Source organism: Gadus chalcogrammus, chromosome 23 (genome assembly GCF_026213295.1).
Source record: "Gadus chalcogrammus isolate NIFS_2021 chromosome 23, NIFS_Gcha_1.0, whole genome shotgun sequence".
Lineage (NCBI taxonomy): Eukaryota > Metazoa > Chordata > Actinopteri > Gadiformes > Gadidae > Gadus > Gadus chalcogrammus.
The window spans coordinates 6,664,644-6,679,315 of NC_079434.1; the positions used below are offsets into that span (position 1 = coordinate 6,664,644).

Consider the following 14,672-nt stretch of genomic DNA (forward strand, 5'->3'; position numbering starts at 1 on the left):
TGCATACTGTTCCTTGTTCTCTGTGGCAAAATTACTCTATCAACCACAAAGCAGGGCCCCAAAATGATCCTGTTTAGGGCCCCCAGGTGAACAGGGCCGGCCCTGGACTGGGGCTTTGTTTTCAACCCTATCACTACTGTGTAGTTTATTCTGGAGTACTGCTTTAGATCATTGATCCTGCCCTCCATGATTACGATTTTTTTGTCCTTATCCTTATTCTGTCGTTCTAGCTCATCAACCCTCTTCATGAAACCAAACACCATTTCAATGCTTATCTTGCTTTTCATTGAATTCCCCTTGTGAGAATTGCAAGAATGTTTTCACTCCTTCAAACATGTTTTTCAATGAGACTCCTGATGTCTTGAATATCCTTCTGCTTCCCATTGGTGTTTGACATCCTCCTCTCTTTTCAGCCTGTTTGAAGAATGAAAGAGACTCGGCGGCAGTGATGTTGATTTTTACACCCAATCGACAGTGGAACACTAGGGCTGTAACGATACACAAATTCACGATTCGGTTTGTATCACGATTTTTGACCCACGGTTCGATACATCCCACGATTCTTTTAAATTTAAAAAGCATTTTATTTAAACAACACTTAAATACCAATTATCTTAATGTAACATTTAATAACAAATAATTTGGAACACTGAACAGATTTGAACCGAAAGAATACTATTAAAGTATAGCTAAATTAATAAAGAAATAACCAAAGATTGCAGTTGGAGGATGCTTTTTGCTGGTAGGCATAATAGGGCCCCTTTAACTGTTTGGTTGGTTTATTCAAATATCCTTATTAGCGCTTCTTAGGCTATGTAGCTTAAATAATGACATAATCAGGCCGTATAGAATGCAACATTTTTAATAGCCTAACTTTCAATAGATGAGGAAAAACATGAACGTCGCAATAACGAGGCATAGTGTTACGAGTAGCATATGTGTGTGCGGGAGAATGGCAGTGTGCGTATGCGTGTGTGAGTGACGTCAGCGAGTGAGTGGACGAGCGAGGAGAGCGAGCGGTAGCGCGTGTGTCTAGTGAAGAAGCGAACGAGTCCGGTAGAATAAAGTACCCATCCTGTCAATAATCGGTGGCCGCATCATCTATAAGCAGACAAACTGCCAGTCAAATCACACAAAACAATAGAGACAGGATCACACAGGCATTTTTTTTCGCGCTTGGCCCACTCTGGATAAATGTCGTTCATATCGTATGAGGACTTCGACGGCTGTGGAGAAATGCAATCCTCCGTAGCCACGGAGAGCTGTGATCACAGAGAGGGCATCTCGTCACATATTTACGGCATCGATAGGAGGGGTGGCTGTCAGCAGACTATTATTTAGACAAATGAATGGCAAATTTCAATCGGACAATTTGACCGAAGAGTTAGAAAGGGCATATCGCGCTTCTGCCTTCTCACACCGCGAGACAGGTTCGTGGCTTTGAGTATCGCGATTTTCGGTTTGATACGCGTATCGTTACAGCCCTATGGAACACACTTGTCTTCTATTGATGACAGAGTTTTAAACCGGCACTAACTGGCCAGGGAGGGACCAATGCCCTCCAGGTGTCTTCCCTCCAAAAAGTCTAGCCTGTGGTAGACTAACGCAGTCGTCTGTCAAACTGCTTCTTGAACCCGGCGACAGACGTCCTTCTCGGCTTCTCTCGGTCTCACCTATTATACGATAGGTGAGTAGTTCACACACTGTTACTTCTTCTGCAAATCATGGTTTAAAGAGGAAGGAGGACTTTCAATGTTTCTGGTTTCTGTTCAGCTCACTGCATGAACTGGAACCACAGACTAGAAGTCAGACCGGCTTCCTCCTATGAAGTAACTTTGAACTTTTATTTATATAGTTAACTAATCTAATTAATTGAGTCTTCCCTTCTTCACTTTTTTATCGTGTTTTTGATCTGCAGAAGTCCCCAGAACAACAGAGTGAGAGGAGAGGACTCGCTATGAATTTAAGATCAGCTGCAAGAGGATTTCTAACTTTCCTTCTGTCAGTACCAGGTTGGTTCAATTATAATTTTAACATTTAGTTGAACGTTGAAGATGGAATAATAGTAAAGCAAAAGTAAATTTCAGTTATGGTTCATAAGACATTGGAAACGACCACTTTACTTGCAAGTTGTATACAGCCTCTTGAATTAACCGTTGATTTTTACATCACAATACTCATATTTCATATTTGAATGAAAATATATTTGCATTTGAGATTTGTTGGCCATTTTTGTGTTGCTCGGCAAACAGTAACTACGGACAACATCATATGGTTAATTTAGTTATTTTTACACTTTTTGAAGAAAGATCAATGTCAAAAGTTTTTCCCGAATTTATTTCATACATTATGATGTAGACGTGGCATATAGATAGATCTCCTGCTTTCCTCTCCTCTCCTTTTCTTCTCTCATCTTCATGTCTCCTCTCCTTTCCTTTCCTCTATTTGTCTCATCTCTTCCTCCTTGGCTCTGCTAATTTCCTCTTTACTTTTCCTCTTCTCCTCTCCTTTCCTTGTCTCCTCGCCATTAATTCCACTTCCTCTCCATGTCTCCAATACTTTCCTTGTCTCCTCTCCTCTCCTCCTCAACTCTACATTCCTTGTCTCCACATCTAAGAAATAACAAAGCCTATAGCAGGGGTTGACACTAAGGGTTCAAAAGCACTTGCCCATCGGGCAAGTACAGGTCAAGTTTCTATAACACAGCCTAGCAGCCTACTACCATAATTCATTAACTGTTACTGTTAGTGTATGTTGTTCAGTTAGTGTAGTGTACAAATTTCATTCAGGGGGAGGTTGAACTTGAGCCTCCCCTGGCTACTATACTAGTGTCACATGATGTTCTGGAACGTTCCTCTCACAGCTCAGTGGTCCACCCACCAGCCTCCATTTCTTTATGCATCTTCTGGTCTTTTCATCAGGTTTATTCTCATTGAGATGTCTTTGTTTTTTCACAGTGCTTCAGGGTAATGGTGACTGGAGAGTTACTTACACATCTAGTAATGTCTGCGCTTTAAGGGGAGCAATGGTTTACCTCAGCTGCACTTATGAATACCCTGATGACGTACAGTACCGCCCTGCCCCTAACCCAGTCAGAACACTGTGGTATACTAAAGCAGCCAACAAGCAGCCAGTTGATCTGGAACACGATGCAGACTATACTGGTCGTGTTGAATCCAGCTGTGGACCGGTCAGATGTGTCAGGTCCAGATGTCATGGAACATGTTCCCTGAAAATCAAACTCCTGAGACAGAGTGACTCTGCTGTCTACAAGTTTAGGTTCACACCAAACCAAGCAGGTGGGGAATATACTGGTGACCCTGGAGCGAAGTTATCTGTAACAGGTAAACTTGGATTATCAGTGGGTGCAGTGTGTGTGTATGTGTGCGTTTGTGGGTGTGTTTGTATGAGTCTGTGTGTGTAGGGGGGGGGGGGGGGAGGGGTGTGTGTGTGAGTGTGTGTGTGTGTGTGTGTGTGTGTGTGTGAGAGTGCGAGTGTGAGAGAGTGTGACTGGGGTCTAGAAAGTTTGTATTATCTTAATTATTGTTATAGAATAATCGTGAGTAGCTTGTTGTTACACCGAGATCTCGATGACCAGTGTGTGCGTGTGCGTGTCTGTGTCTGTTTGTTCGCCCTCCCAGATCTCCAGGTGAAGGTGTCCTTTCCTCACCCTACCGATCCTACCAGGGCAGAGCTGGAGTGTCACAGTATATGTGGTCTAGCTGGTGACCCTCCCTACATCTGGTTCAGGAATGGACAGAATGTAGGACAGGGAGTGAACTACAGGGCCTACATTCAGTCTGGAGACAGCTTCTCATGTGCTGTTGAAGGATACGAACTCCGCTCTCCTTTAGTGTGTAAGTCCATTCCACGGTAAACTGACATGATACCAGATGTAATGGACCTTTCAGGGTACAGATCTACATATTGCCATCAACTACGAGTGCAGAGTCCATTCAAAACGTGCCCTGTCCAAGAGGGGCCGATGGCTTGGCCTCCTGTATTGCGGCTTGCAACTTTTTTCGAGAGTCTCTCCTTTAAAAAACTTCACACTTCACACTCGACGCGGAACGTCCTGTGTTCACAGTAAAACGCCCGCCGCGCCATGTGAAGTAGATCAAATGACATGCAGACATACAGAGACTCTTCTAATTATTGTTAAACTAATATAACGGTTGTGTATCCAGCATCCAAGTGACCAGGGGAACTGCAGTGCCCTGAAGCCCCGCCCCGCTAATGCAGTTCCAACTCGTGTGTCCAAATAAGCCAACACTGCACTTCCTCTGCTCTCAGCAGTACACAAGCCAAGTGTGAAGTCAATTTGATGAACGGTCCTAGAGAGACATACGTACATACATACATAAATACATACATACATACATACATAGACACACACACACATTCCCTGCTTTATTGGTACAGGGATCCACATTGCCGCTATTTTATATAATGACTGAAATGTAAGCTGAGTCCCTCTGGTGAAATAGAGGAGGGCAGTTCAGTGACTCTGAGCTGAACTCAGCAGCTAACTCCACCTGGTTCAAGTTGAATGAAGTTTATTCACTGAAATTAATCAGGGACCACAGCTCGTCTTTGGAAGCATCCTGTTTTCAGAATTTGGACAATAATACTGTCTAGTTTTGATTGAGCTATGGAAAAAATCTGATTTAATCTTTATTGAATCTTGAATCTTGAGTCCACATTCGTTATCAGTAAATTCATCTTGCAATAAACCCCAAAACTTCTCGACATTGTGATTTTCATTATCATTAATCAGCGATGAATATAAATTTGCATGCTCTTTTTACATGTCTCTATTTGTCTCCAGATGGGCCTCAACACACATCTGTGTATTCAAGTCCCTCTGGTGAAATAGAGGAGGGCAGTTCAGTGACTCTGAGCTGCAGCAGTGATGCCAACCCAGCAGCTAAGTACACCTGGTTTAAGAACAACCAACCTCTGCTCTGGGAACCAAGTCAACCTCATACCTTCCCCTCAGTCCGCCCTGAAGACAGAGGAATGTACCGCTGTCACGCAGAGAACAAATATGGACAACTGAGCTCTAACTCAATATTCATGGATGTCCAGTGTGAGTTCAAAATCTGTCCAATATGGAAAAATCGTACCTGTATCCGAATATTTAGCTGTTATTCCTGTATTGCTGTATGCCTGTAAAAAAATATTATTCAATAATAAGTAATATATTTTATTAATGTAAACGTTATTCTGTATCATACTGGCATCACAGTTGCATGCCATACCACAGTGGTTCTCAGACTTTTCATTCCGGGCACCACCTCAGCAAACATTAGTCTCCCCGAGTACAACGATTATGAGCGATGTTATAAAATATAACAAAATACAGTACTGTAGGCCTGCCGCCCTATTCAGCTACGCACAGCTCACACAGGGGGCACATTAAACGGTTGTTTACAAACAACCTTTTTTGAAAAAGCCTAATTATTCTAAAATGATAAGACTATTGAGAAGGCTGCGTGTTCGGTTGTAGGATGACGTGAGATGCGATGGTTTCATGGATTCATTCCTAAGAACACGACCACGTTCCACCACATACCTGCTGTGCTTTGTTCACTCTCATATTTTTTTTTACAGTTTTTTAATGTTCTCCTTCTGTCTGCAGTTAACTTCCAAATAATTCCCGCTTGGACCCACGATCACAGTGTTTTTGAACCATTCATAATGAAAGCACTTATATCTTTCCCTCAGTTTAGCTTGTAATCGTCGAAAGGAAAAAACATATTTCAAACTCCCTTTTTAATGATCTCAAAGTGAATGTATTTTCATTTTTACTAGTATTTTCATATTATGTTTTGAATTTTATAAAAAAAGAAAACAGAAATATCTCTGCTGACCACTAAATAGCGCATCGTAACACAGTTTGAGAACAACTGCTTTACACAGTTTCATAACTTAAGGATGAAAATTGATCATTTTCATTACAGACTTTCCAAAGACCCCCTCAGTGACCGTGAGTCCCTCTGGTGAAATGGAGGAGGGCAGTTCAGTGACTCTGAGCTGCAGCAGTGATGCCAACCCAGCAGCTAACTACACCTGGTTCAGGGAACATGAAGACTCAGTGAGAGAATCAGGACAGAACTACACCATCACTAATATCACATCTGAGCATGACGGAAACTATTACTGCCAAGCTCATAATGCAATCGGACTTACTTATTCCACCTTTTTGTTTATTAAAGGTAATTTTTCATTTAAAAGACACCCACACCTTCCGGTCACAGGCACCCAGTTAAACAATGGCCTATTTATGTTAGAGTTTGTATTTCAGTGTTTGTAATCCACTGACTATTTTCCAGTGATATCATCATCGCATATAGCAATGGTAGCTGTAACAACCATTGGTGTCTTTGTGGTCACCATACTCCTCATCGTCTTCCTCTTGATGAGGTGAGATATTCTCACTCTTTCTCGTTTTCCACTCCTTATATTCTCCTGTTATTTAATCTCTCTGTTCTCTTCTCCAGAAGAAAGAGGGCCTCCAGAAAAGAATGTGGACAGGGAGGAAGGCCAGATACCGTGGAGGAGGTGAGACACAGGAGGCCTTTTATTACTAACCCATCCTTTACTAAGACACATAAAGGAAATTACCTGAGGCAACAACACAAGAACACACAAGACCAGTGGCGTAACAAGGCAACGACGGGCCCGTATGCAGGATGTTCAAGGTGGGCCCCCCCCCCCCCAGCCAGGGGCGATGCGAGGTAGTGTGGGGGCCCCAAGCAGAAATTCTTAGGGGGCTTCGTTACGATTGTTGACGGGGGGGGGGGCGTTCGGAGCGATTGTTGACGGGGGGGGGGGGGGGTAACACCTTTACCCGATCTACGTCGGACCAAAATCGGTACATGAATGGACAAGCGAGATCGGATAAGAACACCTAGATAACTTGATCATAGCCCGGTTTCTAGCTGCATGTAAACCCGCGTCGGATGCGGCCGGGGGACTTGAGCCGGAGACACATAAACAATTCCTATTTCTTTATATATACACTTAATTATCTCTTTATATGTTTAATGGTTGTCGACGTCGGAAAACGTGAAACAGCGATTTATTTAATAAGGTGAAGCAGAAGATGGAGGAAGCCGGTGTCATGCCATAATAACCCCATATAAAGTGAAACCCCCTATCATCATCAACATGCATTCAGTACACACTATGCTTCGATTTCATCCAAGGCTGAATTAAAAGTACATGTTTTCCTAAATGTCGGTCATCAACGAGGTTGTAAAGTAGTAGCCTAACTTAGGTCACATCAGTCAAAATAAACGATTTTTTGTCTTCTGACGTGTACCTATAGGCCTAGGCCTACGATCTTTATTCATTCATTTCGCCGCGACTGAACTGGCTACATCCACAACAAAGACTCGTAGTGGGGGTTATCTCGACCATGGTGGAGAAGGGAAAGTAACTTTGATTCTGAAGTCAAGATGGATACGGGATGAGAAAGGGATTGTTGCCGTTTGCGGGACAGCTGTCATTTCATTTCGGGTCCATGTCATTTCTCCGACGCTCCATTGTTCCGACCTCTCGGTCGTATGCAGACTCCTCCGGCTGGACTCCTGCCGCTGCTCCGCCGCCGGAGGTCTCCGCAAACGACAGAGAGCTAGGAACCAGAGACGTGCGGTGAGGTCCGTGGCAAGTGAGGCACTGACTTTTTCAGAGTCAGATTTACAAATATATGAACCCAATTGTCGTATAGTACCGGCCTATTACAGTAGAGGGCGCCACGGTTCTATGTATGGAGGGTTTGTGCAGATTCACAATGTTTATAGTCTGAACCAGGGGCGTAGAAACGAGTTTAACATTGGAGGGGACACATATCGGAAACCTGACAGATCCATTGATGGTTAGAACAGAAATATGTCATAAATGGACTACACTGCAAAACATTCACAAATGTATTTTATTCTTCTTAAAAGATACATTTGTAAAGGAAAACACATTTTGAATGGCAGTATTGAACTGATACATATCAAATCAATTCTTTAATTGCAGGCCTAATCATACAGTTTTGTAGACTGATAAATAACATCCGAAGAATATTGATCTAAATTTGAATTTGTATTTTCTGAATACCTTTTCTTTTCTTAGTTGTATCTTATGCCTCAATGAACAGACACAGGCAAAGGTTAAGGTTAAAGGGAAAAACAGGATCAAGAATTTTAACATATACACCAACTTTTTTTTATACTCTTGAGTGTGTGATATTCTTCCACATTTCCACTAACTAATTGGTGTGTGTAAACGAAAACGACATTAGAATGGATGTAATGAACTGACAAATATCAATTACTTTGTAGTTCTGATACAAATAAAAGCTAGATAGCACTGTAGTGTTATCCAACAGTGTCAAACGTGCCGTGGCACACAAAAGGTTGAAAAACACTGGCCTAGGCAAAAGAGCCAAAACCGTTTTTTTTTCTACTGCTGTCATTTGCAGCCACAAATTGCTTGCAAATTGACTTCTTGTCCAATAAGTCAAGTCTATCCTGAAGGACATGACAGACAGCAACATGAGTGAGTCTGTTTTAAGACATTGTGGACCGGAGCCAGGTTTTGAGCCTGCGGAGGACACTAAGGGCCACTCACACTAGGGCCGTTTGCCTGTTCCGTGCTGCAGGAAGATTCAGCACGATTCTCCTCCTCCCCACTCCCCCCGCTGGCCCGTGGTCACAGAGAGAGAGAGAGGTATAAAACTCTTTATATGTAGGCCCATTCGGCATATTGAACCGTTGGCCTATATGTGCCTCTTGTTTGACTTATCGGACAAACGGCCCTTCGGAACAATAGCTTTTTCCCAGGAAAAGTGTGGTCTTCATAATATGTCCCCTTTAAGGCTAAGTGATACATCAATAGAGTGTTTTAAATCCTGTTTGATGGATAGATGATGGTGTGCAAGTTAATAAAGATAGTATCAGAAGTCAGAGAGTTGAATTGTGGGATCCCGCAGGGGTCTATTCTTAGCCCTTTTTTATATTTGATATGTCAATGATATATGAGATAATACAGTATACTTTAATGCGCTAATGTGATCCATTCTAATGATTCCTAATATTGTTTAATAGAAGCAAATTAATATGATGTTCAAAGATAAAACGTTTTTAGGAGCTCAGCGGTTAGAGGAAACCTTGCAGGAAGGTCTTGAAGTGAGGCCTACAGCAGCCTGCATGGGGGGACTGCTAGTCACCACCAAGGGTCTCTAGAGATGAACCAGAACACATGACCTTCAGGACTGTGTTCAGGAAGTGTAAAGTGTTTTCTAAATCTTCTCTTCTGTCCTCGCTCTCCATCAGCAACTTCCTGTTTCTTTGTATGAAAACACCTCAGCTCTGACAAATCGGTTGGCTCCTGGAGCACAGAGAGAACCAATAGAAGAGCAGGAGGACCTTCACTGTGCCAGCATCCACACCTCTCTCCCAGAGAACCAGAAAGCACCTCGTTATTTGGCTGGCTCTCGTGTCCAATCAGAACAGGCAGAGGCAGTCATTTACTCTGTGGTCAAAAGTAAGAGACCCAATGCTGTCCCTGGGTAAGCTTCTCTTGGTTTTTCTAAAGAGGAAATAGAAACTACTTTTTGGGACTTTATCAACCCAATGGATCTGCTTGACAGGTTGACTGAAATTCTGTCTTATTTTCAGAGAGAGTGACCAGACAGAGACGGCAGAAACCTCAGCATTGTACAGCGCCGTCAAAAAACCCCTCAGATATTGAACCAGTTGCAGCAGCAATATTTAAATATTGGGACTAGGTAGAGTGTCTCATCCATTTAGTTTGGCAGGACAATACGATGGCTTCATATCATATGGCACTTAATAACCTGTACTGAATACTTGCCACCACTGTACATGATCTGATGACACTTGAGTTTATTTGACTTATTTACTTGATTTTGTACGTTCCACTTGTGATGGCCCCAACGAGGCCACATCTTATCCAGGGCCTGTTGCTCTGGTTTAGCTCTACTTCATCTATCCCTCCTGCTGGTTACCAGGATGTACTTAGATACTTCGATTATTGCATAGAATTACCTAGAATTACCTCTGTTTATAACTTTCTACATTTTAAAAAGAAAAGTTCAACCACACCCAGTCAGACCCAAACAGAACAATTGTATACTGAATGAATAGATTTTGGGGTATGTGGCTCTAAATAGGAGATATGTTGTATAGTTCATAAGTAGGCCTACAGTAGTGTTTTTTGCTTATGTGTCATTCAAATGCAGACTTTTTATTTTCTGAGCCAGCCTGAGGTAGTCGTAACACTCACTTTTAACTTTAAAGAGATACTTCACCGGTGGGAATATGAAGGTTTTATGAATTAAGTAATTCAATGGATTATGAATGTGAAGAAAAAATTGAAATCGGTTCATCCTAGCCTGAAAAAAGGCAGAAAGAGTGTTTTCATGGTCTCTCTGGCTCAAAATAAGAAAACCTCCAACTACCACAGTGCATTGCGCTCGATGCCCCGCCCACCTGTCGGTCTCCCGTCCCCCTCATTCCCCCTCAGTACCCGAGCTCCCGCCCCCTCTCATTCCTTATTGGTGGAAAAATCTGCCACCAAAAGTGTGTTGTAGTCCTCTGCCCTTCTAGCGGGACAAGAGGTGTCTCCCGAAATGACGTCAAACCCGTCATTTGACGTCATTTCGGGAGAAAATTAGATGAGAAAAAATTGGCCAAGGGGAGACTGGTTTAGACTGATATTTATTTATATATTTATTTATATTACAATCGTGATTTTATAATGATAGAACGCCTGTTCTAAATGGGGGAAGTATCCCTTTAAGTAGATGTTAAGGTATGCGTTTTTAATAGACAGCCAGTATTTAGGTTCCTATAATGTGGGCCTGTAAAGCCCTTTGAGCAGTGGCGGTTCTAGACACATTTTACTAAGGGGGCCAAGGAGGGGGCAGTGTTTAGCCAGAGGGGCACAAAAAATTGGCAAAAATGTTTTTTAAAGATCATAATTATAAACTTTATTTTGATTTAAAATCATCAAACATTTAATTTGTACAAGAGTTTATAACTTCACCAGTCCGTATTTTTCTGTCAAACCATCTTAAATTGATGGAGCTTATGCCCTAAATCATCAAAATCATATAAACATTTGTTTTGTACAAGCGTGCAAGAGAGGGCCATACAAACTGAAAAAATGCAGTACAGGGTACAAATACAGTGTGTCGATGTGAAAAAAACTCCTGGGTACGAAGAAGTGCAAAACAATGTGCCATTTCCTAATTTTTCATTCAGTTTCAGTATGGAGAAACTATGTTCTTCCCTTTTAGAAAACGTCCCTGTTCTACTGTTTTTTCCTCATTTCACGATAGCTGCTATTAGAAGAAAGAAAACGTAGGGGCATACATTACATTTCGTTGCATAACCATTCCTCCCTGCTTAACACGGGCAGATAGCCTGCTACCCTTTGCTCAAATGAATTTGTTATCCCAATGCAACAGCCAAAACGGATGAAAATACATGGTTAACATCACAACATTCCGCACCCTAGACCATGGCGAGGATACTGACATTTGGATACTCGCTTCTGCTTTGATGTGTTTGCTTTGATATGATTAAGTTTCTTAATATATTGAGACCAGATATTTACAAACGTTATTTTATCATCAGTGTGAGGAACTACAGTAACACGGTTATGTGCAAGAACAACAAGTCACTTACGAAATGAAATCGTTTTGCTTACCTTCGACTCTTGCAACAGGAGAAATCGTGGCTCCCTTCTCCAAGAGTAGTCGGTGAGCTCTCATTCACCGAGCAGCAGCACCACAGTGTTTGGCTGTGCCCCTCTAATTTACCCGTGTAGAACGTTGCGTCGCATTAGTTCCATGAAATCAGTAAAATCATAATTGTTTTATTCGGGGTGGGGGGGGCACAGGGGATGCCAGGGACATGTCTACAGGGGCACAGGCTCCCGGAGGCCCCTGTGTAGAACCGCCATTGCCCTTGTGTCTGTAAATGTGATTAAGAGCAATACAAATAAATTGATTTCCAGCATTTACAGGGCGACTATTGATCTCCAAAGTTTATTACACAGATAATCAGAACATGCATCCATAAAGAAAATAGTTCTCTGAGTAAAGACGCACATATCTTTCTACTCAGGTCACTCCCAGCAACCATATCAACCTCACATTAAACCTCACCATCACCTCTAAATAGTTTAGCCAGTCATTTGCTTGATGAATTCTCCATGTAATGACTGCTAGATGAGTGAATGAGATCTCTCAATGAAATATTGGACAGAGCTCACTTGGATCTAGCATCGCTCACTTGGATCTGAAATCCATCGTTGGAGTTATATTCCTATCATAGATAAAACTCGACATCCACCCATTCATACACACAATCACACACTGACGGGGGTGTCAACCATGCAAGGCGATAGCCAGCTCGTCAGGAGCAGTGTGGAGTAACGAGCAACAATTTTGTTGGGATCCCCCGCCCCCAGGTTCTCGTATATATCCAAGCTGGAGGACGAGCAGGGCTGGAGACTGTGTCTGCACCACCAAGACCTCCAGCCAGATGAGGAGCCCTATCATTAAATTGGTGTTGGTCTCGTTAGCAGTGCTCTGTAGCATTGCTTGCATATGGGCCAACATGTGTCTATTGGCTTTTACATCGTCATTGGTCTCAAGCCTACTAGAGACACCAGAGGTCTGTCTCTATGGAGGGTAAGTGAAACACTTCCACTTGCCAGCTTTGATCGTATAGTGGGGGAGTCATGCCCCTTCCGGTAGAGCCCATGGGACCTATGAGATTGAAAAATATGAATCGGTTTCAATGGAGAGAAAGTCATTATTTTCTGGTCCCAGTCTTAGGCCCCGTCCACACGAAGCCGAAACCGTTTCGGTTTCGATCTATCCGGTTTCGGAGTATCTCCGTAAAGACGGAGTCAAGCGAAACCGGGTAGATCTGTAGAAACGCTGTAGTACACATGCCAGGCCCATAAGGGGCGCTGCTTCTGCTACAGAAATCCAGAAGATTAAATAAGAAGAGGCGAGCATGCGCATAAAGGCTGCCCATCGAACCACTAACAACACAAACAAACAGTCAGTCAACAGTCTCAATAAATAATGGCTTAGCAACCCGACAAGGGACATGATCTGCTGCAGAACGATTACAAGCCTGTAGTCCGCCATCATCTTTTTTGTTGCGAGTTCTGTGACTCCGCGGGCTTAACAGTCATTGGCTAGACAGAGGGTCGAGGGGTGGGGCGATTACGTCATGGTTTACGATTTCAGGCGTCCACACGAATCCAAAACGAAACCGGGTAGATTTGAAACCACCTCCGAGGGTGGTTTCGTATTGGATTCGTTCGGGTTTTAATAAGTGCATTTCTACACTGGCCAGTCAACACAATGCAGATTGAAGCCTTTACTGAACATTCTCTACAGTTCCAGACCAACTGGGCCAATGTGGGGCCCATATGGGCCGTATGTGGGCTGAAAAAACTGACCCTTCATTGGATTGTCCACAGGTTCAATAATGGCCCCATTTCAATTGCTCAAATGGAGGAATAGACTTGGTGTTATCGGTAACTTGTTCCCGTTCATTATTCATATCGGCAATGCTACCTTGAAGATGGTAAAATAAAGGAAAATAAATGTGTAATGTTTATGTAAACTGGGTTCCCTAAATACGACAATGAGTCCGAGACGTGAGCTTCGCCGAAGATCTAGAGAATTATGAACAATGCTTAGCACAAACTAAAGGCACGGCTACCTCTTAAACCAGGCACTTGTATGCCTACCTTTAGATCTAAACTGTTGTACCCCTCACCATTCCCCCTTGCCACACGTCAACCTGAATAATAATGACGTATCTTAACAATGTCAAACAATTAGTTTTAGGTCATATTTTCTCTTAAACAGCAATACAAAAACTGGGCAAACAATTGCTCCCAGCCAACATGCAACATGTAACAAGTGGGAATGGGACATGAAGCTTAAAGATGGGACCCCGGTGGCTTTTGTGTGTCAGCACCTCTGTTTTGGACTAATTGACTCTTTGGCGTCCTGCTGGATATTCTGTGTTTTTGGTCCACCATGTGCCTGTTTGTCGTGCCTCTGACTCCACCTCTCACCTGAACATTCTGCCTTTGTCTGTTTCCTGCCTTTTTTCCTGTGTAAATGTTCCTCTTTGTGTGATTACTACTCAGACAATGTATCCCCTGTATTGTTAGTGCCCCCTTCTCAGGTTGTTTTATGCTGTTTCTTATCTCGCCTAGTTAGTCATCTCTTTCCTGTTTTTGCCTGCCAACTTGTCCAACTGTTTTTGGAACGCTGACCTGGCTCTTCCTTGTTTGGTTTTTGTTCCTGTTCTTGCATTTCCTCTTGAGAAACGGGTCGATTTCTGTTATTGTTTGAGCTGAAGCCTTGCTCTGCTTCCAATACATTTGAATTTGAAGCTTTTGGGTTCAGATTTCACAAACACCTGACATGTATGTGGCCTATTTAGGCCCCACCTAACAGCCAGTTGAGTCCTGCATGAAGGCCAGATTGGCCATTGACATGGAGCCATTATCGAAACCGTGGTTATCCCATACAGGGCCCGTTTTATTGCCCATATACTACCCACATGGGCCTTACAAACAAATGCGGACTGGTAAGTTAGAATTGTTTGTTT

General features: G+C 42.8%; 1 protein-coding gene across 1 annotated transcript; it reads left to right on the top strand.

The window, feature by feature from the left end:
* Positions 1-1,798: 1,798 nt before the first annotated feature.
* LOC130376861 (B-cell receptor CD22-like) lies at positions 1,799-12,371 on the top strand. The gene is made up of 10 exons (XM_056583763.1): positions 1,799-1,829; positions 1,919-2,012; positions 2,958-3,344; positions 3,642-3,857; positions 4,829-5,089; positions 5,964-6,218; positions 6,336-6,426; positions 6,504-6,564; positions 9,330-9,565; positions 9,675-12,371. The coding sequence occupies exons 2-10, from the start codon at positions 1,958-1,960 to the stop codon at positions 9,745-9,747; spliced, it is 1,635 nt and encodes a 544-aa protein (XP_056439738.1). The 5' UTR covers positions 1,799-1,829; positions 1,919-1,957; the 3' UTR covers positions 9,748-12,371.
* Positions 12,372-14,672: the final 2,301 nt, after the last annotated feature.